The sequence below is a fragment of the Chiloscyllium punctatum genome, chromosome 32 (assembly GCF_047496795.1).
Source record: "Chiloscyllium punctatum isolate Juve2018m chromosome 32, sChiPun1.3, whole genome shotgun sequence".
Taxonomy (NCBI): Eukaryota; Metazoa; Chordata; class Chondrichthyes; order Orectolobiformes; family Hemiscylliidae; genus Chiloscyllium; species Chiloscyllium punctatum.
The window spans coordinates 43,489,496-43,516,171 of record NC_092770.1 but is presented as its reverse complement, the minus strand read 5'-3'; the positions used below and the strand labels follow the sequence as shown (position 1 = coordinate 43,516,171).

General features: G+C 41.0%; 1 protein-coding gene across 4 annotated transcripts; it reads right to left on the bottom strand.

The window, feature by feature from the left end:
• Positions 1–1,104: 1,104 nt before the first annotated feature.
• On the bottom strand, positions 1,105–26,243 carry prdm4 (PR domain containing 4). Of its 4 annotated transcripts, none has more exons than XM_072552204.1 (12): positions 26,225–26,243; positions 25,016–25,082; positions 24,301–24,431; positions 20,048–20,233; positions 18,924–19,718; positions 15,904–16,053; positions 15,014–15,132; positions 12,736–12,821; positions 12,313–12,440; positions 8,743–9,009; positions 5,542–5,710; positions 1,105–2,545 (listed from the first exon to the last, which is right to left on the bottom strand). In XM_072552204.1, exons 3-12 carry the CDS (start codon positions 24,428–24,430, stop codon positions 2,236–2,238), a joined length of 2,340 nt encoding a protein of 779 aa, XP_072408305.1. In that variant the 5' UTR covers position 24,431; positions 25,016–25,082; positions 26,225–26,243; the 3' UTR covers positions 1,105–2,235. The 4 variants fall into 4 exon arrangements, with proteins under 4 accessions (XP_072408305.1, XP_072408306.1, XP_072408303.1 ...); XM_072552205.1 differs by lacking the exon at positions 26,225–26,243 and adding an exon at positions 26,042–26,160; XM_072552202.1 differs by lacking the exon at positions 26,225–26,243 and adding an exon at positions 25,400–26,155.
• Positions 26,244–26,676: the final 433 nt, after the last annotated feature.

Genomic DNA, 26,676 nt, shown 5'->3' with positions numbered 1-26,676 from the left:
GGCCACTGTTGGAATATTGCATTCAATTCTGGTCTCCTTGAAAGGGTTCAGAAAAGATGGACAAGGAAGTTGCCAGGGTTGGAGGATTTGAGCTATAGGGAGAGGCTGAATAGGCTGGGGCTGTTTTCTCTGGAGCATCAGGCTGAGGAGTGACCTCATAGAGGTTTATAAAATCATGAGGGGCATGGATAGGATAAATAGACAAAGTATTTTCCCTGGGGTGGGGTGTCCATAACTGGAGGGCATAGGTTTAGGGTGAGAGTGGAAAGCTATAAAATGGATATAAGGAGCAACTCTTTCACATAGAGGGTGATGCGTGTGTAGAATGAGCAGCCAGAGGAAGTGGTGAGGCTAGAACAATTGCAGCATTTAAAAAGGCATCTGGATGGGTATATGAATAGGAAGGATTTAAAGGGATATGGGCCAAGTGCTGGCAGGTGGGACTAGATTTGGGTTGGGATATCTGGTAGAGTTGGACTAAAGGGTCTGTTTCCGTGCTGTACATCTCTATGACTAACACTCAAATTTATATTCCTTGTACAGTTCCCCACATGGTTAATGACTTCAGTTGAGTAGGTGGCTCAACAAGGAGTGCACGGAATAAAAGACTTCTAGTACTGGTCTCCTTTCTGATTGGAAAGATGTTGTGAAACTTGAAAGGGTTCAGAAAAGATTTACAAGGATGTTGCCAGAGTTGGAGGATTTGAGCTAGAGCGAGCTGTTGAATGGATGGCGCTGCTTTCCCTGGAATGTCAGAGGCTGAGGGGTGACCAAGGGACAATTTTTTCACACAGAGGGTGGTATGTATATGGAATGAGCTGCCAGAGGAAGTGGAGGCTAGTACAATTGTAACATTTAAAAGACATCTGGATAGGTATATGAATAGGAAGGATTTGGAGGGATATGGGCCAGGTGCTGGCAGGTGGGACTAGATTTGGGTTGGGATATCTGGTCGGCGTGAACGAGTTGGACTGAAGGGTTTTCTTGCGTGCTGTACATTTCTCTGACTAGTATCAAAACAGAGTGGTTTATCTGGCTTTTTTGTGAAATATTGTAAAAATTGATTTCTTAAATTTGAAATGAGACTATATCTTTTGTCTTTTAAGATAAAACCATCATAATTTTAATTCATCTTTTTAGTATTACTTTGAATGGAACATAAGGAAAATATATTACCAAAAGATGTACAATATATTACAGCTAAACACAGGTCAGCATTGTCCTTTTGGCCAAAAACAAACATCTTGTTTGTTGCCTACCTGCGTATGTTTTTTCCTATGCCATTGGAGAGTCACAAGAACTACATTGGTGTGAGGCAGCAACACAAGTTTGAAATATTTTACAGTCTACTTGAACTTTGCCTTCACTGTTCATTTCCAGTTCGCAAAACATGTGAATTATCTCACTTGCTACAAAAAGTCAATTATCTTCCAATGTGCATTGTAGCATCCTCCATGCATTCACAAAACCGTTTCAGATGAAAAATTAATTTCTATTTTGTCTAGATAATCAGGTCCATTAGAAGATACCTGCTGAATACTGATATACAATAGGTGCACACTTGTTCTTCCACTAGATTGATTCACACTGGACTAAGCACTGTAGAGTAAGATTTAAGATGCACACTTTGAACTCAGTTTATGCTTAACACTTTGAAGCAAGGTTACAAGTGCATTGATTTATTTTGCATGTTAACCAAACTTCTCACCAATCCTTGATATTATTAATTGTGGGCAGCAAGGAGCCATGCTTCTCCTAGAACAGCAATTCAGGTAAATGAGTGTCTCCCTTTCTCAGGGTGACAGATTGTTATGTTCTTAAAACTCACATCAGCAGACTAGTTCTGGTTAATAATCATATTGCAGGTCAATCTCCAAGATACTTGTATGATTTTATAGAAATGAAAAGATACACCTCATAAAATCTATATGTTTGGACTGATCCTGAGTAAGAATTGACCAATTTAGAATTAAGACCTAGCTTCATATTCAGTACGTGTCTGATTCACGTCCCTGATACTCCTTTTAATGGTGCCTCACTGCTCTGTGCTCATCTACTCTTGCTTAATGTGCTCCATTATTTACATTTCTGCAATATTTGGTTCAGGGGAGCTGCTGTGATCTTCTATAAGGAATCCATTTGCATGTTGTTCATTAGATTATGAAAGCTCTGCACTCAATCCATGAAGGTGGTCTTGCTCAATAGGGCAGTCACATCCGAAATATTTTGCAACTCCTACTGCCCACCCTCTTCTGTGGTGTAATTGTCATTGTTCAACTGGCAGGTCCCTCTACCAGACTGCAAGAGTTCTTCATCCTCACTATCTACATCCTCATCCTCTTCCTCCAGATCTTGCATGGGCAGGCATGTCTTGGAACCTTTGCAGATCTTTAAGTGTCTAGTTAAGTGATACTTTGTTAAGTATGCCTTCGAACACTTCTCACAGATGAAATCCCTTCTTCCTTCATGTGAATTGAGATGTTTCTTTAAGTGTGTTGTCCTCCAGAAGAGTTTGTCACAGTTTGGACACTTGATTTGCCTCTCTCTGTACAAAAGCGTAAAAAGAATTATTTTAGAGAAGGTGTTAATTAAAATTCAATGCTTATTTTTGGTAGGTACCATGTATGGTGTTATAATATTGAAGTCACAGATCCTTAACCCCTAATCTTTCTCAATGTCTAAACATAGTTTAACAGTTTTTTTTCTTCATTACAATTTATGGCAACTTACACGAATGAGCAGTAATGCTTTAAGTGCATTCAAAGCTACACTGGCCCATTCTAGTCAAGAAACGTGGTGACATTAATTTACGGTTTTTGAGATGATCCTAGTATGCTATCAGTTTTGGCTCAGACAGAGATTTAATTCAGGACCATTCCAATGATTTGACTATATAATCTAGGCTGACATCTGTACACTATTGAAGAAATATTGCTCAGTCACGTTATATTTTGGATGAAACATTAAATAAAGTCCATATGTTCAGTTCACGTAAAAGATCCTGAAGAAGGGCTCATGCCCAAAACATTGATTCTCCTGCTCATTTGATGCTGCCTGACCTGCTGCGATTTTCCAGCAACACATTTTCAGCTCTGATCTCCAGCATCTGCAGTCCTCACTTTCTCCACATTAAATACAACCATGGGATCTTTTAAGATCAAGACAGTTCCCCCAGAGTCTTATAACAATGCTAGAACTCTTTGTTGCTTGCTGCTAAACAGACTTACATTGTTAGAGAATATACAGCCCAGAAATCAGACTCCACTTTTTAAAATCTAAATTCACCCAATGGACTGTGATGGTTCAAGAAGGCAGTCCATCACCACTTCTCAAGGGCAACTTGGGAAGGCCTTGCTAATGACGCCTAAGTCTTGTGAAATAACAACAAAAAAACCTTTGAACCCTCAAAATGCCATTATATCAATTTTTTAAATAATGCAACCGAAACAGCAGCCTTCCCAAATACAGTGCAATCAAAGTTCAATGCAGATTTAATGCAGATGCAACTTTTTGTTCCATTTCCATCCTTCTAGAAATAAAGCACTTAGTAAATAAGTCAAACAAAGGCCTTGCTAATCTGTGGTGCAACGTTTAGTTACTAATGGATCCATTTGTTCTTCTACCTAATCTATATTTGCACTTTCCAAATAATGTGACCGTACTATTCTCCCTACCAAAATGTGCCACCTTACATTTGTGTGGAACTTCATTAGTCTACTCTGCAATCTTATTGTTGTCCTCATAATCTGTAGAAATGCTCTGCACTAATAACCATCCTCCCAAATCTGGTGTCATTGTAAATATAGAAATTTTGTTTTTTGATTTTAAAGTCCAAATCCTTAATAAAAATTGGGGACAGTAGTCATCCTAGCACTGATCCTTGTGAAACATCACTTCCCATCTTCTGCCACTGAATAAATACATTTTTACTCCCACTCTTGAAGCCAGCTAGCAATTCATTCTGACACTTGTTCCCTTACTCCCCATTCTAATACTCTATTCATTAGCCTATGATGGAACATCGGAACCAAGGCCTTTTGAAAATCCAGATAAATAACATCTACTACTGTTTATTATCTCCTCAAACAGTTCAATAAGGTAGCTCAAACAAGATTTTCCCTTCTAAAATCCATTCTGACTGCACAATATTATGTTTCTCACTTTTTTAGCTGTTCTGCTGTTTACTCCTTTAGTATGGATTTTTTGTCCCCATCTCTGCTTTAAGCTGACTGTTTATATTATTTCTTTGACAAGTTAAATATAGGGAATAAACTAGGAATTCACCAGCCATTGCTTTTTTTCTTACAAATAATTGAAAATGTAACCAGTCATTTGATAGTGCAGAACTTGAGTATTGCTGAAGAGAAAGTTTTTCATCTCTCAGGACAATTCACAAGAAATACTAGTGTAGAGAGAAATCAAACATTGAGACTGTATGACAGGAGAATGCTGATTGATAGATAAGTGGACTAATTGGCAGGGCCACAGGAAGACCAGTGAAATGACAAGAGTCAGTCCCACACTGCTAATACGATCGGTATGTTGATAAGCTTCTTGTTGTTCATGTCACTAATTAAAAGCCATTTACTTATACGGTTGTTATTGGGTTCAGTGAATGTAACTGCATTTGCAATCATCTTAAAATGTAACAATGGAGAATTGAGGAGCAGGAAAATAGACGTTTTGGGCAAAGGCCCTTTATCAGGCTTTTGCCCGAAACATCGTTTTTCCTGCTCCTCAGATGCTGCCTAACCTGCTGTGACTTGACTCTAATCTCCAGCATCTGCAGTACCCACTTTGCCCAATTAGTTAATTGATCCAGCTATGATTACTTAATAATGTGTGCATAATTCTGTCAGAGAGAAGACATTAATTGGAAGATGACTCATTCCATTAAACCTTCCATTACTACTAACATCACATTTTAATATTTTTAATTTTGTATCATGCAAATTGTTCAGTTAAAACTCTGAATTAGAAAATGTGGTTGTGCAAGGGGCTCATTTCATATCAATACTATGTACATAGGAAGATGTGGAGGTGCCGGTGTTGGACTGGTGTGGACAAAGTTAAAAATCACACAACACAAGGTTATAGTCCAACAAGTTTATTTGGAAGGACAAGATTTCAGAGCACTGCTTCTTTGCGAGGTACCTGATGGAGGAGCAGCGCTCTGAAAGCTTGTCCTTCCAAACAAATCTGTTAGACTACAACCTGGTGTTGTGAGATTTTTAACTGCATAGAATGAGACTATACTTAATTTATCTGGGCAGTGTTAAACATTTGTGTTGTAATATGTTAGCTTTGTGAGTCTCAATTTGGTTTCCATATGACTTTTGACACTTTCGAGCATAAATATTGCATTTGTTGGCCAGCATTTTCCAATGCTCCAACCTTACAGCAATGCTGAAAAAGGGGATTATATTCAATGAGGTATGTATTTATAGTTGGATTGACACACTAGATTCTGCAAATAAACTTAGCAAATACTCCGTACTAACAAGAAAACAAAAGAGCCCGAACAGCTAATGGATGACTTACTGTGTATGGGTCAACATGTGCTGCCGTAGGTCCTGCCGCCGCATGAACATTTTCTCACAATAATCACATTTCAGGTTCTTCTCTCCTGTGTGGATTATCATGTGAGAGGCCAGGTGAGCCTTCTGAGTAAAAGACTTGTCACACATTTCACAGCGGTAGTTTTTCTGACCTGAAAGCAAATGTAAACATATGCATATATATTTTTAAAACCGGCTAATTCACTGCTTTACATTTATTTGCATTAATATCCTAATACTGTTCTTATGTCAAAACACCCAATATTGTTATGATAGTTGTTCCAGGATTTTGACCTGTTACAAGCAGCAGCAGTTTTCTTTTCTGTCTACTCTGTACAGGGAGTTCATCATTTTGAAAGCACCTATCAAATCTCCTCTTAGTCTTTTCCTCTCCAAGGAATACCAAATTCTCAGTCTCAAATTCTCCAACCGTTCCTCATAACATAAATGTTACATCCCTGGAATCATTCTCATGAACCTCTCCTGGAGTCTCAGTGATGCATTTACATCTTTCCTATAATATGGCACCCAGAACTCGACACAATGCTCCAGCTAAGATCTAATAGTGTCCTATAAAAGTTTATTTTCACTTTCCTGCTCTTCCATGCTATGCCTCAATAAGGAACTGCAAAATACTGTATGCTTTAACAGCTCTACCTGTCTTGTCACCTTTTATGATTTACATGGCCAGGTGTCTGTCTTCTGTATATCCTTTAGTTTATACTATCACTTCACATTTTTCTGCAACAAACTTCATCTGCCAATTATCCATCAGCTCCCATCAATTTATCAATATCCTTTAGATGTCATCTCATGACTTCTGGGCTATTTCCCCAAACTACTCTACAGCACACAACTCCTCCCTGAAGTCCCATTTGGTCTGTCTCCTCCACATTCCCTTGAGGCAATTTCTCCCTTGTAACCTCTTTCCCCCAACCTTAATGAGTCAGAGGTCAGGCAGAGTGAGCCTCACAATCTCACTATTCCCTACTCATCTAGCTATGCCTATTTTGCATCTAAACTTGCTGCGGAAAAGCTCTACAGGCTAATGTGAGAGAGAAACAGCCTGTGTTTAAATGAGCAGCTCCTAAGAAAACTTGCCACTCTGCTTACAGTACCCTGTAGAAAATCGCTATAGAAACTTGCTATACCCGTTCAGCAGAAAGTTCGCATTATCCAAATGGCATCTACATTTCGTCAACTGTGTTATAGCCAATTCACGTTGATGAAGTGCGCATTATACCAGAAATACCTGTATTTAGCACCAGATTCCCGGCTAAAGTTTGTCTCAGTTACAGAGAGTGGGCTTATATTTACGTAAAAAAATTCAGATTCTTTCAACCTACACATTAAGTTCAATAGCATCATGAAGTACTGGATTTTTTTAGTAGTAAAAATCAGACAAATATACTTAATCTTTGTGCTTTTATTGTTCTAGTAACGGAAACGTATTGCAAAAAATGCTTAATGTATTCGAAATACAGTTCCTGAAGAGAATAGGGAGAGTGCCAGAAAAGTGGAGGGTTGCTAATGTAGTGCCTTTGTTTAAGAAAGGTAGTAAGGAAAAACTAGGGAACTATGGAACTATAGACCAGTGAGCCTGACATCAGTGGCAAGTACGTTGTTGGAGGGGATTCTGAGGGACAGAATTTACATGTATTTGGAAAGGAGGAGAAAGTGAGGACTGCAGATGCTGGAGGTTGACTATCCCTAACCAGTCCTTGCCTTTCCAAATACATGTCAAAAAGTGTGGTGCTGGAAAAGCACAGCCGATCAGGCAGCATCCGAGAATCAGAGTCGATGTTCCGAGCTTATACCTGATAATGAAGAGCTTATGCTCCTCAGTTGCTGCCTGACTGGCTGTGCTTTTCCAGCACCACGCTTTTTGACATGTATTTGGAAAGGTAAGGACTGGTTAGGGATAGTCAACATAGCTTTGTGCATGGGAAATCATGTCACACGAACTTGATTGAGTTTTTTTGAAGAGTTCTCAAAGAAGATTGCTGAAGGCAGACTAGTAAATGTTATCTCAGGCATTTGACAAGGTTCTGCATGGTAGACTGGTTAGCAAGGTTAGATCACGTGGAAACCGGGGAGCTAGCCAAATGGATACAAAATTGGCTTGAAGTAGGAGACAGAGGGTGGTGGTAGAGGATTGTTTTAGGATTGGAGGCCTGTACCAGTGGCATGTCGCAAGGATCGATGCTGGGTCCACTGCTTTTCATCATTATAAACGATTTGAATGTGAAGATAGGAAGTTTGCAGATGACACCAAAATTGGTGGTGTAGTGGACAGTGAATCTCAAAGTACAATGGGATCTTGATCAAATGAGCCAAGGAGTGGCAGGTGCAGTTTAATTTAGGTAAGAATGAGGTGTTGCATTTTGATAAGGCAGGACTTTTACAATTAATGGTAGGTCCCTGGGGAGTGTTGCTGAACAAAGACCTAGGGGTCCAGGTATATAGTTTCTTGAAAGTGGAGTCAAAGGTAGACAGGATGGTGAAGAAGGCAGTTGACATACTTGTCTTCATTGGTCAGTACATTAATTATAGGGATTGGGATGTCATGTTGAAGCTGTACAGGACATTGGTGAGGCCAGTTTTAGAATACTGTGTTCAATTCTTGTCTCCCTGGTATAAGAAAAATGTTGTTAAATTTGAAAATATTCAGAAAAGATTTACAAGAACTTTGCAAGGACAGGAGGTTATATGGAGGGGCTGAATAGGCTGAGGAAATTTTCCCTGGCGTGTTGGAGGCTGAGGGCTGACCTTCTAGAGATTTATAAAATCATGACCTTGGATAGGGTGAATAGCCAAGGTCTTCTTCCAAGGGGAGGGGAGTCCAAAACTAGAGGGCATAGGTTTAAAGTGAGGGGGGCAAGATTTAAAAGGGACCCGAGGGGTAACCTTTTCACACAGAAGGTGATGCGCATCTGAAATCAGTTGCCAGAGGAGGTGCTGGAGACAGGTGCAATTACAACATTTTAAAGATTTCTGGATGGGTATATGAATAGGAAAAGTTTTAGAGGGAAATGGGCCAAATGCTAGCAAATAAGACAAGATCAGATTAGGATATCCAGTTGGCACAGATGAGTTGGACCAAAGGATCTGTTTCTGCACTGTATAACTCTATGATACACTGCTCAGAGGTATATTTAGCAAAAACTGAATATTGTAAGCTTACCTGTGTGAATTTTCAGGTGAGTTCGGAGATTGCTGGGGTCACTGAAAGCCTTGCTGCAGAACTCACACTTGTGTGGTTTCATCCCCATGTGTCCCATCATGTGAACATTTAATTTGGTAGAAGAGGTGAATGCTCTTGGACAGATGGAACACTTCCACTTCCTTTCCCGACTCTGTCCATGACTGCTCAGATGTGACTTCAGCTCACTGTATGTACCATATGCCTTGCCACAGTGACACATGTGTACATTTGGATGCTCTGGAACTCCTTCAACAAAATATATACACAAAGATACACATTCTATTCCTCAATTGGTCAGTGGGTACATATCAAGTTCTGAAATAGACCTATAGATGCAATGAATGTTTCTGTAACAATACATAAGGTAGGACACCGTGGCTCAGTGGCTAGCACTGCAGTCTCACAGCGCCAGGGACCCAGGTTCAATTCCAGCCTTGGGTGCCAGTCTGTTTGGAGTTTGCACATGTCTGTGTTTCCTCTAGGTGCTCCGGTTTCCTCCCATAGTCCAAAGATGTGTAGATTAGGTGAATTGGCCATGCTAAATTCCCCATAGTGTTCAGGGATATGTAGGTTAAGGGCATTACTCAGGGGTAAATATGGGATGGGAGAGGAATGGGTCAGTATGGACTTGTGGGCTGAAGGGCCTGTTTTCACATGGTAGGATTCTACAACAAGAAATAACTGCAGTTGTAGGTCTCTTGTCAGTGCAATTATCTATTGAACTAAGTCTTCAATGATATTCAATTACCCAGCCTCCATAGATCTCTGGAATAGAGAATTTTTGAAAGCTAACTACCCTCTGATAAGAAATCTTTATCAACTTAAATGGAAGACTCGGTATATTTAAACTGGGAATCCTATTTCTAGATTTCCCCCAAAAACCACCTTCTCAGCATTTACTGCACAAAGCTCCTTCAAAATCTTTTTATTTTGAAAAGTTCACCTCTTGTTCTTCAATAGCCTACTGAGTAAATATCAACATGGTCAACATTACATGGTAAGAAAACCCATTAATTTCAGTAGTTTACCTCTACAATTCAGAGAAAGTTAAAACAATGACTGTAGATGCTAGAAACCAGATTCTGGACTAGTAGTGCTGGAAGAGCACAGCAGTTGAGGCAGCATCCAAGTAGCTTCGAAATCGACGTTTCTGGCAAAAGCCCTTCCTCATGAATAAAGGCAGTGAGCCTGAAGCGTGGAGAGATAAGCTAGAGGAGGGTGAGGGTGGGGAGAAAGTAGCATAGAGTACAATGGGTGAGTGGGGGAGGGGATGAAGGTGAGAGGTCAGGGAGGATAGGGTGGAGTGGATAGGTGAAAAAGGAGATAGGCAGGTAGGGCAAGTCCGGACAAGTCATGGGAACAGTGCTGAGCTGGAAGTTTGGAACTAGGGTGAGGGGGGGTGGGGGGGGGGGGGAGGAAATGAGGAAACTGTTGAAGTCCACATTGATGCCATGGGGTTGAAGTGTTCCAAGACGGAAGATGAGGCGTTCTTCCTCCAGGCGTCTGGTGGTGAGGGAGCGGCGGTGAAGGAGGCCCAGGACCTCCATGTCCTCGGCAGAGAGTGGGAGGGGGAGTTGAAATGTTGGGCCACAGGGCGGTGTGGTTGATTAGTACGGGTGTCCTGGAGATGTTCCCTAAAGCGCTCTGCTAGGAGACGCCCAGTCTCCCCAATGTAGAGGAGACCGCATCGGAAGCAACAAATACAATAACGGTCTCCTCTATATTGGGGAGACTGGGCGCCTCCTAGCAGATCGCTTTAGGGAACATCTCCAGGACACCCGCACCAATCAACCACACCGCCCTGTGGCCCAACATTTCAACTCCCCCTCCCACTCTGTCGAGGACATGAAGGTCTGGGCCTCCTTCACCGCTGCTCCCTCACCACCAGGCGCCTGGAGGAAGAACGCCTCATCTTCCGCCTTGGAACACTTCAACCCCAGGGCATCAATGTGGACTTCAACAGTTTCCTCATTTCCCCTTCCCCCACTTCACCATAGTTCCAAACTTCCAGCTCAGCACTGTCCCCATTACTTGTCCTACCTGCCTATCTCCTTTTCCACCTATCCACTCCACCCTCTCCTCCTTGACCTATCACCTTCATCCCCTCACCCATTGTACTCTATGCTACTTTCTCCCCACCCCCACCCTCCTCTAGCTTATCTCTCCACGCTTCAGGCTCACTGCCTTTATTCATGAGGAAGGGCTTTTGCCAGAAACGTCGATTTCGAAGCTCCTTGGATGCTGCCTCAACTGCTGTGCTCTTCCAGCACCACTAATCCAGAATCCTTTCTCTGAATTGTCTCCACCAAAGTATACCCCTGAAATAAGAGGAGTAAAAGTGCAGGCAGTACTTTGGTGTGGTTTCACCAGTGCCTGGGACAGTTTAGCAGGACTTTGCCATTTCCGTGCTTTATCTCTTTGCAATAAAGACCAAGATTCCATTTGCCTTCCTAGTTACTTGCCGAAGCTGCATGGTTACTTTTTGTCATTCATATACAATGAGACCCAGATCTCGACTACAATAGTCTGCAGTCTCTCTTCATTTAATTAAATTTCTACTCAACACTCTTCCAACTACAGCAATAATCCTTACACTTTCCTAGATTACACTCCATTTGCCAAATTTTAGGGAAAGGAGAAAGAACTTTTTAACTCTTACTGCCACCTTAAATTACAGCAAACCAATTGAAGATAACAACTCCAGGTACTGGTCTCCCACAATGCACACATATCTGAACTTCTTGAAGTAGTAGAGCACATAAAAAAGGAATCTCCATACAATAGCATACATTTTCACAAATGAATTTAATAGATGGCTTTATAACTCAAGTAGACATTTCAAAGAGAATCAGAATTGTGAAGACAGTATTGATTTCTAATTGCTAGAGACCCATGCAACAAAGGCAAGTAGTCAGTAACAAATGTTGACATAATCATGTTTCAGGTTTTGCAATTGTACTTAAGTTGAATTTCCTAGCTTTGGTATGAACTGAGACAGAAAATAAAGATTAACAAATTAAGAGGAAACAGCATACTGAACACAAAACAAATCAGAATAGATGGACAGTAAATATTTTTAAACATACAAGTCTTGCCCACACTTTCTCTGTCTTCAGTCTAGAGACTTTGAAAATCAATCCTCAGTTTCTACTCATGCAGATTTTTTGAGTAGGAACACAGACAAAATAGCTGCTGACTCCTAGATCACTTGCTTTTTGGATATCCAAGTGTATATAATCACACTCCATAGGGCTCTTGTGACACAGTGGTAGTGTCCCTGCCTCTGAGCCAGGTGACCCAGGTTCAAGTCCCATATACTCCAGAGGTATGTAATACTATCTCTGAATGAGTAGATTAGAAAATATATACAACCACGTTCCATGCAATCCCATTACACTGTCCTGAGAAGCCTGATAAGGGACCAAATGAAGAGATTTCAGCCTTGCTACAGAGCACAGATAATAACGTCTAGTTATTGCATTTTGAATTATCCAGAGTAATTAACTAAATTTAAAACAAATTAATGGGAAGACTGAGAGTACCACTTACCAAGTTGCCTTGCATAGTCCCTGGTATAGTAAAAAAGTAGCTCATGGTTAGGAGGAATCTCTTTGGATGTACAGAAATAAATCTTCCCATTGTGAGGATAGGCTACTAGGTTTTGCTCCTCCCGTGTCCTACAGGAGATGTAATAATTGTTACAGACTTAAATATTGTAAGTTTTAAAAACCGTCCAAATCACCACTTTCATCACACTGGCAGAATAAGCAGGCACTAATGTTTGGCCTTTTTGTAGCATATTAGCAGGAGATCTATGCAAATAATGTTGAGAATGGAACATTTTCTTTGCTAAATATAATTTAAGCAGATGAGCAATAAACTTATGAGTTTTGCACAAGCAAGCTGTAACCTGCTGTCAGTATTTTATCTTTTGTGATATCTACATTGCATATATCCTTACAATGTACTCACCTTGCTCTGTGTACAAACATCATCCAGTTACAGATGTTCTCATCTGCTGTCACTATCAGAAATTCCAAAACATAATTGCAAAATATCTGAATTAAAAAAACAAACACAATTCCATCATATGGTAAAATACTTTGGGACTGTAACAGGAAATAGATAAAGAAGGAGACTTGAAAATGTTAAGAGGAAATTAGTCTAATAAAGATTCATAATAAAGATTGGCTATGCTAAATTGCCCGTAGTGTTAGGTAAGGGGTAGATGTAGATGTAGGGGTATGGGTGGGTTACGCTTCGGCGGGGCGGTGTGGACTTGTTGGGCCAAAGGGCCTGTTTCCACACTAAGTAATCTAATCTAAAATATACTACAGCGCAGGTCATTCTGCTTACACGCGCATTTCATAGAAATATACAGCATGGAAACAGACCTTTCAGTTCAACCCGTTCATCCTGACCAGATATCCCAACCCAATCTAGTCCCACCTGCCAGCATCCAGCCCATATACCTCCAAGCCCTTCCTATTCATATATCCATCCAAATGCCTCTTAAATGTTGCAATTGTACCAGCCTCCACCACTTCCCCTGACAGCTCGTTCCATACACGTGCCACCCTGTGTGAAAATGTTGCCCCTTAGGTCTCTTTTATATCTTTCCCTTCTTACCCTAACCTATGCCCTCTAGTTGTGGACTCCCCGACCCCAGGGAAAAGACTTTGCCTATTTACCCTATCCATGCCCCTCAATTTTGTAAACCTCTATAAGGTCACCCCTCAGCCTCAGACGCTCCAAAGAAAATAGCCCCAGCCCGTTCAGCCTCTCCCTATAGCTCAAATCCTCCAACCCTGGCAACATCCTTGTAAATCTTTTCTGAACCCTTTCAAGTTTCACAACATCTTTCCAATAGGAAGGAAACCAGAATTGCACGCAGTATTCCAAAAGTAGCTTAACCAATGTCCTGTACAGCCTCAACATGACCTCCCAACTCCTGTACTCAATACTCTGACCAATAAAGGAAAGCATACCAAATGCCTTCTTAACTCTCCTATCTATCTGCAACTCTACTTTCAAGGAGCTATGAACCTGCACTCCAAGGTCTCTTTGTTCAGCAACACCCCCCAGGACCTTGCCATTAAGTGTATAAGTCCTGCTAAGATTTACTTTCCCAAAATGTAGCACTTCGCATTTATCTGAATTAAACTCCATCTGCCACTTCTCAGCCCATTGGCCCATCTGGTCAAGATCCTGTGTAATCTGAGGTAACCCTCTTCGCTGTCCACTACACCTCCAATTTTGGTGTCATCTGCAAACTTACTAACTGTACCTATTGTGTTTGCATCCAAATCATTTATGTAAATGACTAAACGTAGAGGACCCAGCACCGATCCTCACTCAAACTGTCTGTAACGTGATTGACAAATAGGGAATGGTGTTGCTAAAGCATGAACTTTTAAAACCATGTGTTGGTTGTAATATGATTGCATTGCCAACACTAAGTGCTATTTTTATATAGTTATGGGATTATACCTTCAAAGAACTACTTGTATTACAATTCTCAAACTGCCACAAAACGGTATTACAATATCTATATTGCGATAGATATCTAAATGAGGAGCATTCAGTCCATCTATCGCATCCTTGTCCAGATGTTTATGATTCCCTAAACTTTTGAAATTCCCCGAACTCATCACATTTAAATGAAGAGGTTTTTTTTTAACACCAGACCATTCTAGAATTGCTATCAAATGGTTCCAGGCATCAAGCTTTATTTTGTTTTGTCCCTTATTGTTTCCCATGTGCCTCAGTTCATGAAATGACTGCAGTGCTCAAATCAGATGGTCTGACGAGAGTACAACAGATCTTCAAGAGAACTGCCTCAGAGTGCGTTCTGCTAATCTGCCAACAGATTTCAGCATTTTATGAGCTAGGTAAACAAAGATCTATAATAAGTCAAATCATAAAAGCACTGTGATCTGATTTTCTTTCCTAGTTAATTCAGTGAATGTGCAAGATGTGGTACGTGCGCACGGGCCTTGCTTAACTGAGATCACATGTTAAACAACTGTCTGTATTACTTAGTTTATAATGAGTCATATATTCAACTGGATACAACTACATTTCCAATTAGTTGCATATCCCAGTGGCTAATGCATTCACACAAGACTCTGTTGGGCATGTTATTGTGTTCCTTTCCATTCACCCTGCACCCTCTACTATCTAGAGTTAAAATAGTATTAAAAACTCAAGTACAAGGTTTGATTTTATGATATATATCAGTCATACTAACCTTCCAGATATTAGTGTTGCTTTTGTTTGTCCAATCAGCAACTTCCAACAAGTTAATCTCTTCTCCAATCAGAGGTCCAAAACAAGTGCGTATGGGAATTGTTTCTTGACTCCACACACCTGCCAGAGATCAGACCCAGTGAATAAGGCTGCGGCAGAGTCTGCAAAGAGATCCAGTAACTGAGGCAGTCTGGGTCAACAGATGCATTTGGGCAAATTGAATGATCAAACATTATTAGACCTGCCAGTAGGTTTTCTGATTCCAATGGGGTGGGTGCAGGTTGTTTGGTTGAGAGGGCTACAGAACTAGGAGGCAGCACCAATTAAGTTAGTAGGCACAAATTTGCCATGGAAGGGGCAGGATGGAGGGAAGGAACAGCTGTGATTGGTCATTTAGATGGAAGTGCCATTTGTTTGGCTTTAGAAAGGGGTAATTATTTTGGACCATATAAATGGGGTACAAGGAGAACTTGTGGTGCAGTGGTAATGTCCATAATTTGGACCAGCAGATCCTGGGTTTAAATTCCACATGCTCCAGATGTGTTTAATAGCATTTTTGACAGGTTGATTAGAAAATATCTACATGAGGCTACAATTAGATTTAGGGCATGTCAGAGGACCCTAAAGAAGACACATTTTAAAATTATGCCACACGAAGGATATCCATTAAAACTAAAGGAAAATCAAACCTTTTCAAAGTAAACAAAGACAGAAACACATTTCGGGAAATTAAAAGCACAGCAGACAGTTTAAGTTTAATTCCACTGTAGCCAACACAATGAGTTTTCAGTCTAAGCTATTCCAGAAGGTTCTCAAAATAATCCTTAAGATAATAACTTCCCTCTCTAAATAGGTAGACTATACAATGAGATGAAACCAACATCTGCCTACCAACATCTTCTCCCGTGATGGACTGTCTGAGGCTTAGCTGTTTTGGAATTGACAGTCGGGCTCGGCTGCTGACTGGTGTGTCTGGTATAAAAGTTACTGCCCCATGTTCAGGACAGTCAGCAGGATAAGCACGGTCACATACAGTACACCCTGAAAGATAGTAAAAAAAACAAACTTCTATATCAAAAAATGTACATTTTCATCACTGGCTGTTGAAGCTGCTTTTACATTAGAATTCACCTGTCAGCTCCCAGGTCTGGTACAATCTGCAGCCATCAAGATAAATATAATAGATTTTTTAAAAAAACAGCTGGTGAAAAGGCTGCATTCTGGTGGTGATTAAAATGTGATACCTAGTCTACATTTGAAAACAATGGTGAATCCCACAGTGTGGCCAATTTTTAGAAGGCCTGCAAAATAAGTTCAGGAGAATGGTGTAATTAGATTAGATTCCCTACAGTGTGGAAATAGGCCCTTCAGCCCAACAAGTCCACAGCGACCCTCCAAAGAGTAACCCATCCAGACCCATTTCCCTCTGACTAATGCACCTAACACTATGGACAATTTAGCATGGCCAATTCACCTGACTCTCACATCTTTTGGACTTTGGGAGGAAACCGGAGCACCCGGAGGAAATCCACGCAGACATGGGGAGAACATGCAAACTCCACACAGACAATCACCCAAGGCTGGAATCGAACCTGGGACCCTGGTGCTGTGAGGCAGCAGTGCTAACTACTGAGCCAATGTGCCACCCCGCTCAGCCTCTTAAGATCCAGGCTATAATGTAAAAGCAGCTGAAGCATTATTAGAAAATATTTTCTGCCATTGAACAAACATATCCAAAATTTAAGGAAGATTGCCATATGATGACAATATGAGCTCTCTGACTATGAGTCATCAGCTTGTGACACTTATTGAAAACAGCGCTTTGGTTTCTGAATGAACGGGCAGATTTCACATTTCCAAAAGCTAAATAAAACAAATTAACAATGGATCAACTCAACCAATGTAAGTACTATAGTAAAGAGTATCAAACCAAAATAAAATTCACGGTTTCAACTACCAGTTATACAGTTGGCTGAATGTTTTTTTTGGCGAAGTCTGATTTGCATCACGCCTTTTGGAGGGATTGTTGTTACAAATCCCAGTGAGATTTCTCACTATCTTATCAAAAGTGCATCATTAATTATCTACCACACTCATTCAATTCTATCCCCATCTTACCATTTGCCAGAATGATTCGCTAATCTCTGGATATCTATTGAAACACTAGCATATCTTATGTCTGCATCACTTCAGAAGTCCATTGTGCACCTGCACAAGCACAATGACTTTGGAGCTGCCCTACACAGTTTCTGCCCAGATATAGCAGACAGGGCAAACTTGTGCTCCACTTTACGGATTGGCTTGGATGTTCTGCTGGATGAGATAGGGCAGATGTGAGGAGATCTCCACCTGCAAAAATAGCAATGGAGGCCACAACATCACACAATACCTGCCTGGTCAGAGGTTGCCACCCAGGACAGTGCAGTCTCAGCTGTCTGGAGGAATGAACAGTAGTGTAGGAAGAATGTCAATGACATTCTCCACTCAGCCTGCATCAGTGCCACATCTGACTCTTTGATAACTAAAACTTATTATCTCAGCTTCTTACCTAGCTCCCACCAAAACTCCTGCTGTACCATTCTCACTATTGCTTGCAATATCTTCCCTCACTTGCTGTCACCTACATTCCCTTTAATATTTCCTGCTCCTGTTTGGACCTCCTTGGTCCAGGGCCACAATACACTGCATGGCCTCTGTGCTGCTGACTCATTCACTCAGAACACTTCCTCCATCTACACCCAAAATAGCAGCTGTGCCTCCCTCTTTCAACTCCTTTAATAACTGCCTCTTGGGCCTAGCCAAACTGGCCATCAACAGGTCCAGGCAGCGGGCCGTGGAGGGGGTCGTTAGGGCCGACTGCCTGCCCCTCTTCCACGGTTACGTTAGAGCCCGGGTGTCCTTGGAGAAGGAGCACGCGGTGTCCACCAACACCCTGGAGCTGTTCAGGGAGAGGTGGGCGCCGCAGGGAATGGAGTGCATCATTTCTCCCTCCAACTCTATTTTGATTTAGTCCCTACCCTCCCCCTCACCTTTTTGATCACACAGCATTGCCCTTTGATTTGAAGGGCAGTGCTTGTCACTAGCCACTTGGGTGTTTTTCATATCTTCCTGGTGGTGGAAATTGAATAAAGATTCGTGCACTTTGTGTCCTTCACTGTGTCTCACACCTACACACACACACCATGGGTGCTGGGGTAAAATAAGCACTACTGCAGTTAGGTGGTAGTGTGAGGGTAAATAAAGAAAAAAAAAGAGAAAAAAAAAATAAACAGGAAATTTCTCCGCTTCAAAAAAGAAAAAAAAACTGCCTCTCTCTCTCATTTCATGAAGAAAGTAGTCCCATGAGACAAAGAGTCTAGATGGGTGGTGGGCTGCCCAACATTCGGCTCCTTACTCTTGACTGTCACTGATTGACCGACCGTGTCTAAATCCTGGACTGGTACTGAAGCATGACCTTGATTTAGTGCACCATGACCCCTGAGGCTATCTTCCCTGCTCTGATGAGGACTGCTGATAAACATAACAACCTTCCTGGTTTTGTGTTGTGCTAAATAGCAAGACAAGGCAGGACAATGGAAGCAAATAAACTTGGAGTAAATAGGTGCAAGCCAATAGGCCAGAGATACACCTGGACCAATCTGGTGCTTGTCCATGAGTGTACAGCATTTTTGCAGCAATATTACTGTGATAGTTGCTGGTGCAGCCTCAAATCAACCCAAAAGTGGTACCACTGGGTGAAATAGGCATTAGAAATAGGCTGAAATTAACTGCTTTACTCTGTTTTTATCTATAAAGCCTTAGAGAACATCAGTCATGCAGTATGTTAACAAAGAGACATTTTATCTTCAGTACTCAAAAAGTAAAAAGTTTCATTCTATAAATATTAATGTTAACAAACAATCATTACTTACAAATCGTAAAGGAATCTGCCAGATTCTCTTTATTGGAGCTGGAATCCTCCATTTGTAGAGATCCTGACACAAATGAAAGGTTTTCTGAGGACCCATCTACCTGGTTGGTCCTCATGGAGACCTCTGTTGTAATAGTGGAAACAGAAACTCTGTCCAGTCCCACACTGGATCCATGAAGAGACACTGGCTCAAGTGAAGGCAGTGAGTGAGAAGATGAAAGTGCCACTCCTACTGGATTTGGGTTTATTGTAGCAGCATGGATGGAGTCACTCAGAGAATTCTCTGGCATGTTGTTTACCCGACCAGTTATTTGTTCTGGTTCCATGACAACTGGTAACTCTATTGCATTAGCATGTATTGGAATTATTGTATTCTGCCCTACGGCCTCTGCTTCCAAATTATTCCCCACGGAGTCCACAGTTATTGTTTCATGGTTTCTGGAGCTAGAAGACAATGCCTGTGGCTTTCCTGTTACACCATTCATAGTCAAATCTTCACTCATCCCTTCTGTCGCGATGGGACTATTAACTCTAGAAACTGTTTCCATGGAGATGTTAGCATTCAGTGGAACTTCCTGGTTGTTGCTCTGATGCAGATTCTGGGAGTTGTGAGTGCCTACATGTCTTGAGTCAATGGAAACGATGCTTGACTCCAAGCCCACAGCACCATTAGGTTCATAATGATCAAGGGTAGGTGGGTTGCTAGAAACAGGCAGTGCAGGGTTTCCATCCACACTGATAGCGCTAGAATGGATGTACTGGGGAGGTGGTCTGTCAGCCAAGTAAGACAAAATACCTACAGTAAATAACAAGTGTAAATTAATGATAAAGTAATAAACATTAATTTCATATTAAAACATTATACCTCTCTTCACTTTCGAGGCAAGGTACAAGAAGAGAATAGCAGAATGTGGAGTGTTAACACCACTTCTTGGGCAGGAACAGAGCTTTTCATCTCAATGTGAATATGCAAAGTGACAACAACCTGAATCCTTTTGTTGTTCAATTGCCCAAATGTTGGGCATGTATTGAAGGAATACACAATACATTTCTGGCAAGATGTTTAGAACTTTGGAAGAAAGCAAACACTAAACAGTTCCCTGTTGTTGCGAGATCTTTACTCACCCGGGAGAATGTGCCGAAAGTAGCTGTTCTCCAAATGTGGATATGGAGGAGGTGGCAAAGTATAATTCCGCTCTGGAATACTGCACATTACTCCACGTTCTCCAATACTCATTGGAAGCATTAATGAAAGAGCTGACGGGAGGGAGCCTAAGGAAGGACTAAGGTTCGGTATTGCCACTGGCATTCCTGTAATTTAAACACCAAGAAGTCAAATGAAGTATTCAAGCATATACCAAACATCTTTCATATATGCTGCACAGCACATTATGTTTTGCTCAAATAAGTAAAAGTTAACTGCTACAAGCACAAAGAATAGTGGAAAAACTCAGTCGGTCCGAGATAGAAAGAGTTAATATTTCAAGTCAGGGGATATGACTTCTTCAGAACTGAAATGATGGATCATTTTTTAATACTTTTGACAGAGACAGAGAAGCAAGGTGGAAGATGGTGGATATGCCTAGTGCAAAAGAGAAAGGAGTTGTTAATAATGGTGAAGAGAAAGAAATTTAAAATGGGTGTGAAAGAGAGAGAATGGATTTTCCTATGAAGAGCAAAATAGGCAAGTCACAAAGAACATAAGGCTTTTGGACAATGGGGAAGAGAGAATGTAAGAAAAATGGAGGACAGACATAAGGCAGTCACTTTCAGATGGTGTTGTTCTTCAAACTGAAGTTGCACCTTGTTGGAAATTTGCAGCCAGCCCAGGACAGAAATGTTAGCAATAATAGCAAAGTGGTTTATTGAAATGGCAAGCAACTAGAAGGCCTAGATCATTCCTACAGACAAAAAGGGTGGTGCTCCACAAAGCAGTCACCCAGTATACATTTGGTCTCAACAATGTAAAAGAAATTGCATCATTAGCAGGATATTATAAGCAGTAGATTGCTGTCCCTCCTAATAATCATATATACAATTCTTGTGCATATTTGATGCACTCTGATAGTATATTCAGAACATAACTATATGGTTTTTATAGAAAGCAAGATCCTTAAATACCAGTAAATTTGCTAAACAATTTGGAAAATAATTTGGCATGTTCGATTATACGGTGACCCTGACTATGATTTTGCCCTATACGAATTACATGCAGTAATGTGAATTTGCATGAGCTTTTCAACAATTAGCTGAAATCAAAGACATCAAAGTATTCTCATTACAATGCATCAAAATGTGATAAATTAAGAAACCTGAGAAAATCAAATTACCTATCTGTATCTGGTGGAGTCTTCTATGACTGTTGAAATGTAATTTATTGTTCACTTACCACTTACTCTAATAACCTAACTAGAACTTAGTCTGTCCTCTTACTCCTCTGGTACTGTCACTTGGTTTAGAATCTCACCTTCCACCTTTGCTTCTTATTTAATATCTTGTTTTTCTACTGCCCAGTTTCAAGTGCCATTCTTCCAACCAACTTTCTACTCAGCTGCGGTATCAAAACCATCATTTGCAGCCTACAACCTAGCAAAGATAGATGAATTTATTTTCTCCACAGTCATCCATCTGATAATGGGAAGGTCATGAGAAAGAAAAATAGGAGCAGACCATTTTGCCTTTCACTTCTTCTCTGCAACTCAATAACAGCATGACTGATCTGATTGTGGCTTTAATCCTATTTTCTAGCCTATCCCCATTACTCAACTTCCTTGTAGATCGACAATCTAACTCAGCCTTGAAAGGGGGAAAATTCAATTAATTAATAAATCTAAAATATAAATAGACATAAAAGCCAGTCTCAATAATGATAATCATGAAATTTTATACTAATACCCAATCTGTTCCCTCATTTCCTTTAGGGAAGGAAATCTACTCTCCTTCCTTGGTCTGGCATACATGTGATTCTAGACCCACATTGTGTGGTTCATTCTTAAATGCCCAAGGAAGTGTCCTAGAAGACCATTCGGTTCAAAGAAGTTAGGGATTAGAAACAATCCTGGCTTTGGAAGTGATGCCCACATTGGAATAATATACATACAGCCTTCATTGGAAATTTCTTTCAGAAACAGCAAAGATTAACAAACCTCCAAGAGAAATTTCATCTAATCTCTGTTAAATGGGAGACCGGTTCTGGATTCCCCCAAGAGAGGAAACAATCTTGTAGCATCCATCCCATAATGGCCTCTCAGAATCTGATATGTCTAAATAAGATCACCTCACCAGTACTGTGTATAAATGTAGCAAAACTATCCTACTTCCATATTCCATTCCCCTCACAATAAATGGCAACATTCTATTTGCCTTCTGGATAATTTGTTGCAGCTGCATACTAAAACTTTTGTTCCAAGATTTCCACATCCATCTGTAACACAGTTCTATGATTTTTAAAAAAATTTAAGTAGTAATGTACTACATTTCTATTCTTCTTGTCAAAGTTGACAAGTTCACACACATTACACTTCATGTGATATTTTTTACCCACTAACAACCTATCCATTGAAGAGTCTTATTATCATCGTCGCAACTTGCTTTCTTATGTTTGTATCACCAGCAAATTTGCAGTTGGTGCCTTTATCCATTAATATAGATTGTGAATAGTTGAGGTCACATCACTGATGCCCTCTACTAGTTCCAGTTTGATAGGTTGAAAATGATCCATTTATCCAGGGTTTCTGTCTATTGTTAGTTATGCACCTCCATCCATGCTAATATCTTAGATTATGTAGTAAACTTATGCTTCTTCAAAATCCAAATACACATCTATTAGTTCCCCCTTATTCACCCTCTTGCATCCTCAAAGAACTCTATTAAATTTGTCAAACATGATTTCCCTTTCATTCTCGTCTTCTGTTAGTCAGTCCCTGAGTATCAAGGAAGACTTTCTTCTACTCCCGTAATGTGCGTTCTCAAGTGATGAAACAGTTCAATACTGGATCAGCAAACCCTGCCACAGGTTGGGCAGGTGTTGTTTGCTGAAGTGTGCAGGTGGGTTCTGCAGTTTTCAAACACATCTTCTACTATTTGAGCTTGGGTTCCATCTGGGCCTGTAAAGACACTCAAGATGGTTCTTCGGATTGAGCAGTCTTGAACTCGAGATTCCTATGAGTCAGTGGAGATATTGCATTTGTTTAATGGAAGCTTTGAGGATGTCCTTAAAGTATTTCCTCTGCTCTCCTGATAACTTCTTGCCACAATGGAGCTCACAGTAAACAGCTTATTTTGTAAATACTGTACGTATCAGTCTACGTATCCTGTTCAACCCAGATAATTGACTGTAATCAGTGCCTTGATACTGGGGATGTTGGATTAAGACAGCATACTGATACCAGAACCCATCGTCCTAGCAGATTTCCAGGATTTCAATGAAATATCACTGAATGGATGTCTGCCCTGCACTGTCCATGTCTTCAAAGGAGGGCTGGTAACACTGCTGCTTAGCAGACGATGAGCTTGGTGTCAGTTTGAGGTCTTTGTCATTAAATACACTGTTCCTCTGACAGCCAAACACCCGGCTTGGTATACTGGAAGCCATGCTGAAATACCTTCTTTTAACAAATCCATGTTCTGCCTGATTCTACTACAATCTTTTAAATTTCTGCTGCTCCTTCCTTAGTTCCAAAAACTTCTCAATAACAAAACCTAAGACTATAATTTCCACTTTTCTTAAAACTAAATCAAAGAACAGCAAATGCTGGAAATCTGAAACAAAAACAGTATTTGCTGGAGAAACTCAGCAGGTCTGGCAGCATCTGTGGAGACAAATCAGAGTCAACGTTTCAGGCTCAGTGACCCTTCTTCAATCCATTCTAAACTTCAACTTAGATTTCAATAAAAGCCAAATCCAAATGCAAGTTAAATTAGCGAGACCCCTAAGGCACAGTAATTTTACAGGCAAAACTCTTACAATCTCGATAATAGGTTTAAGACCATAGGAATCTAACGGTCCAAAAAGGCTGACAAAATTTGAATGAAAACAGTATTGAGGTTCTAAAATAGTACTGATCATCCACAAATTCCCAAACTGGTGCTGTCAGCAAGGAGTGTGTGCGTGCATGTATGTGCTTGCGATTGCTAATCCCAACAAAGGTTTAGACTTTTATGCATTTGGTAAGGCAAGTACATCTAGGAAGATGATCTCAAAAGCTTTATGAGACACTTATAAGTAGTAGTAATCCTAAACAAGGAAAATGCAACTGGCACTCTAAGAGATTGATGGGTGACTGGTTAACAGAATGTGTAGTCAGCTGTCCGTTAGCTAGTGGGAAATATCAGCTATTGCAACCTGAAGTTTTTCGGTTTACATCAGCTTTTCATACCTGGAGCTGGGAGAGGGTTGTGGGTGGGTGAACCCATGCCCAAGTGACTTCCTGTGACAGGTAAGGTGCTGCTAACAGATGAAGCATTCAGTTGATCCATCCCCACAGGGCTCAGGTTGATGTCATTCATGCTTAAAAATAGACAATGTTATTAATCAGCAATTGTGGCCTGAGATTAACTGCAGATGTAGCATTCTCTCAACAGAAGTTCATTTCATCAAAATTGCAGGAATTAATACTTAAACGCATATGTAACAAAGACATTTCCTTCCATTAAAAGGAAAGACACCAATTCAATACCACTGCCAAATGTAATTAGTAATAATGTTCACCTCCAACCCACAAATCCAACAAGACAGAATTTCTAGTCCTACTTTACAAACCTGACCATTCTGGAATCAGAGGTTTGATTATGTAAAATCTGTATAATTCAAATGTTTGTACTGTCATGATGTGGACTCTGCACTTCTGAACATCACTAACTTCCTTCACTTATGAGCTAGAGACAATTAATTGATCATAGCTCAATGACCAAATGCCATTTTTTAAAAAATCACACCATTCTGAACAGTCATATAATAGATTCTTCTGTATTTACTCACCTTCTCACTGTGCAATCAATTGTAATACCAAAGAAAGAAAAACATTCAGATACTGCACTGTAGAGAAAATAAGGTAGTTATTTCATACTGTTATGACAAAAGCAGGAATTTACCTGAAGCTATCTCCTGGTTTATCTGACCCCAGAAGGTTTTTGCTGCAGAAGTATCCATCTAGTCCCACTATGAAAAGCAAGAGAATATTAAAGTAAAGATAATATATGAACTTCAGCATACAGTTTCGAAGACACTTGGACTGTGATAGTATCCCTACCTCAGTCATGTGGCCTGCATTCAAGTCCTACCTGCTTCAGAGGTGTATAACAACATATCTGAACAGGTTGATTAAAAATTTTGTCTTTCCACTAGTCAAGTTACAACATAAACCACATAAATTTCATATCCATCTACACCATCCCTCACAAATCCCACTCAATACTAACACAGACACACCCAATCAGAATACAATTCTGTAGCCCCAACCCAGTATCAATACAAACCTGCCTTACTATCGAGGTCACATCGCTGCATGAAGTATCTTGGTATATATCATGCTTACTACATACAAATGCAATGAGCATACATACATCCACAAAACCCATTGAATACTACAGGAATCTAATGGAATGGCACAAAGTGTAAGGCTACACCCATGAATCCATTAATAGATACAGATCTTTTACCACACGTTTTTAGTCTGTGGAACATATAAATTGCGCAGATGTTGCACGTCATGCTAAAAAATGGACAGATCTATGCTAGCCAATTAGTCTTATTAGACATGGCCTGTGCCAGGTGGGCACAAGTCCTGCATAGGGCCTAGTGCAAGCCTGAGCTAGGTACACAGGGGACAGGCTGGGCACAGGGTGAGAGCAGGACCTTGCTGGGCACGCAGTGGATTCAGGGACAAGGCCAGGCGCACAGTGGGTGCAGGGAAAGGGCCAGGCACAGGGACAGGGACAGGGGTTGCTGTAGGGACAGGCTGGGCAAAGGGCGTGTAGTCAGGTTAGAGGAGAGAAAGCAATGCTAGGTGCCCCCCCGCGGGTGGGCTCGGCTCGGCTCGGCTCAGGTTCCAAGTTGCCCAGTCAGGGCTGTCAGTCTCAGGGTGACAAACACTGCTGAAGCAAATGATGCTCACTGACCCCCTGGATAGGCAGCCGGCCCCAATGATCCTAATGTCTGCTGGAAACCAGGCCTGGGGCCTGGGGCCTGGGGCCTGGGGCCTGGGCCCTGACCCGGAGCCGGAGCCGGGCTCCCCACTCTCCCGGGTTTCTTACTTCACCTCCTCTCGGCTGTCTTTTTTGCGCCGATTATTTGTCACCTACCCGACAGTCTGCGCAGCCGCACACCCACAGCCCGGCCCACGGAGCCGCAGTGCGCCTGCGCGGTCCCACTCCGCCCACAGCTGATCAATCTCAGAAATGAGGCCATTCAGCCCCACACTGTTACACTGAGGCTGCAGGGCAGGATCAACGAGGTTGACAAGACTGTCAAGACATTGGGGAAGCTAAAGAAAAAAAATTCATTTGTTCAATCATATCCGGATGACACAGAGTTCTTTGACTCCAATTAATTATATCTCTGCATTGCCATCATTTTCATGTAAGCAAACTAGGCTTATCAATTTGTATTCACTAAGAAAGCATATTAAATGGAGCCAACGCGGGGCTTTCAACATACAAGTTTGCAGATGGAAAGGAAAAACATTTTTAAAATTTTAATAACTATGTAATTAATGAGCTACAACAGTAATTTTAGGGCACAGAATTGCTTGCCA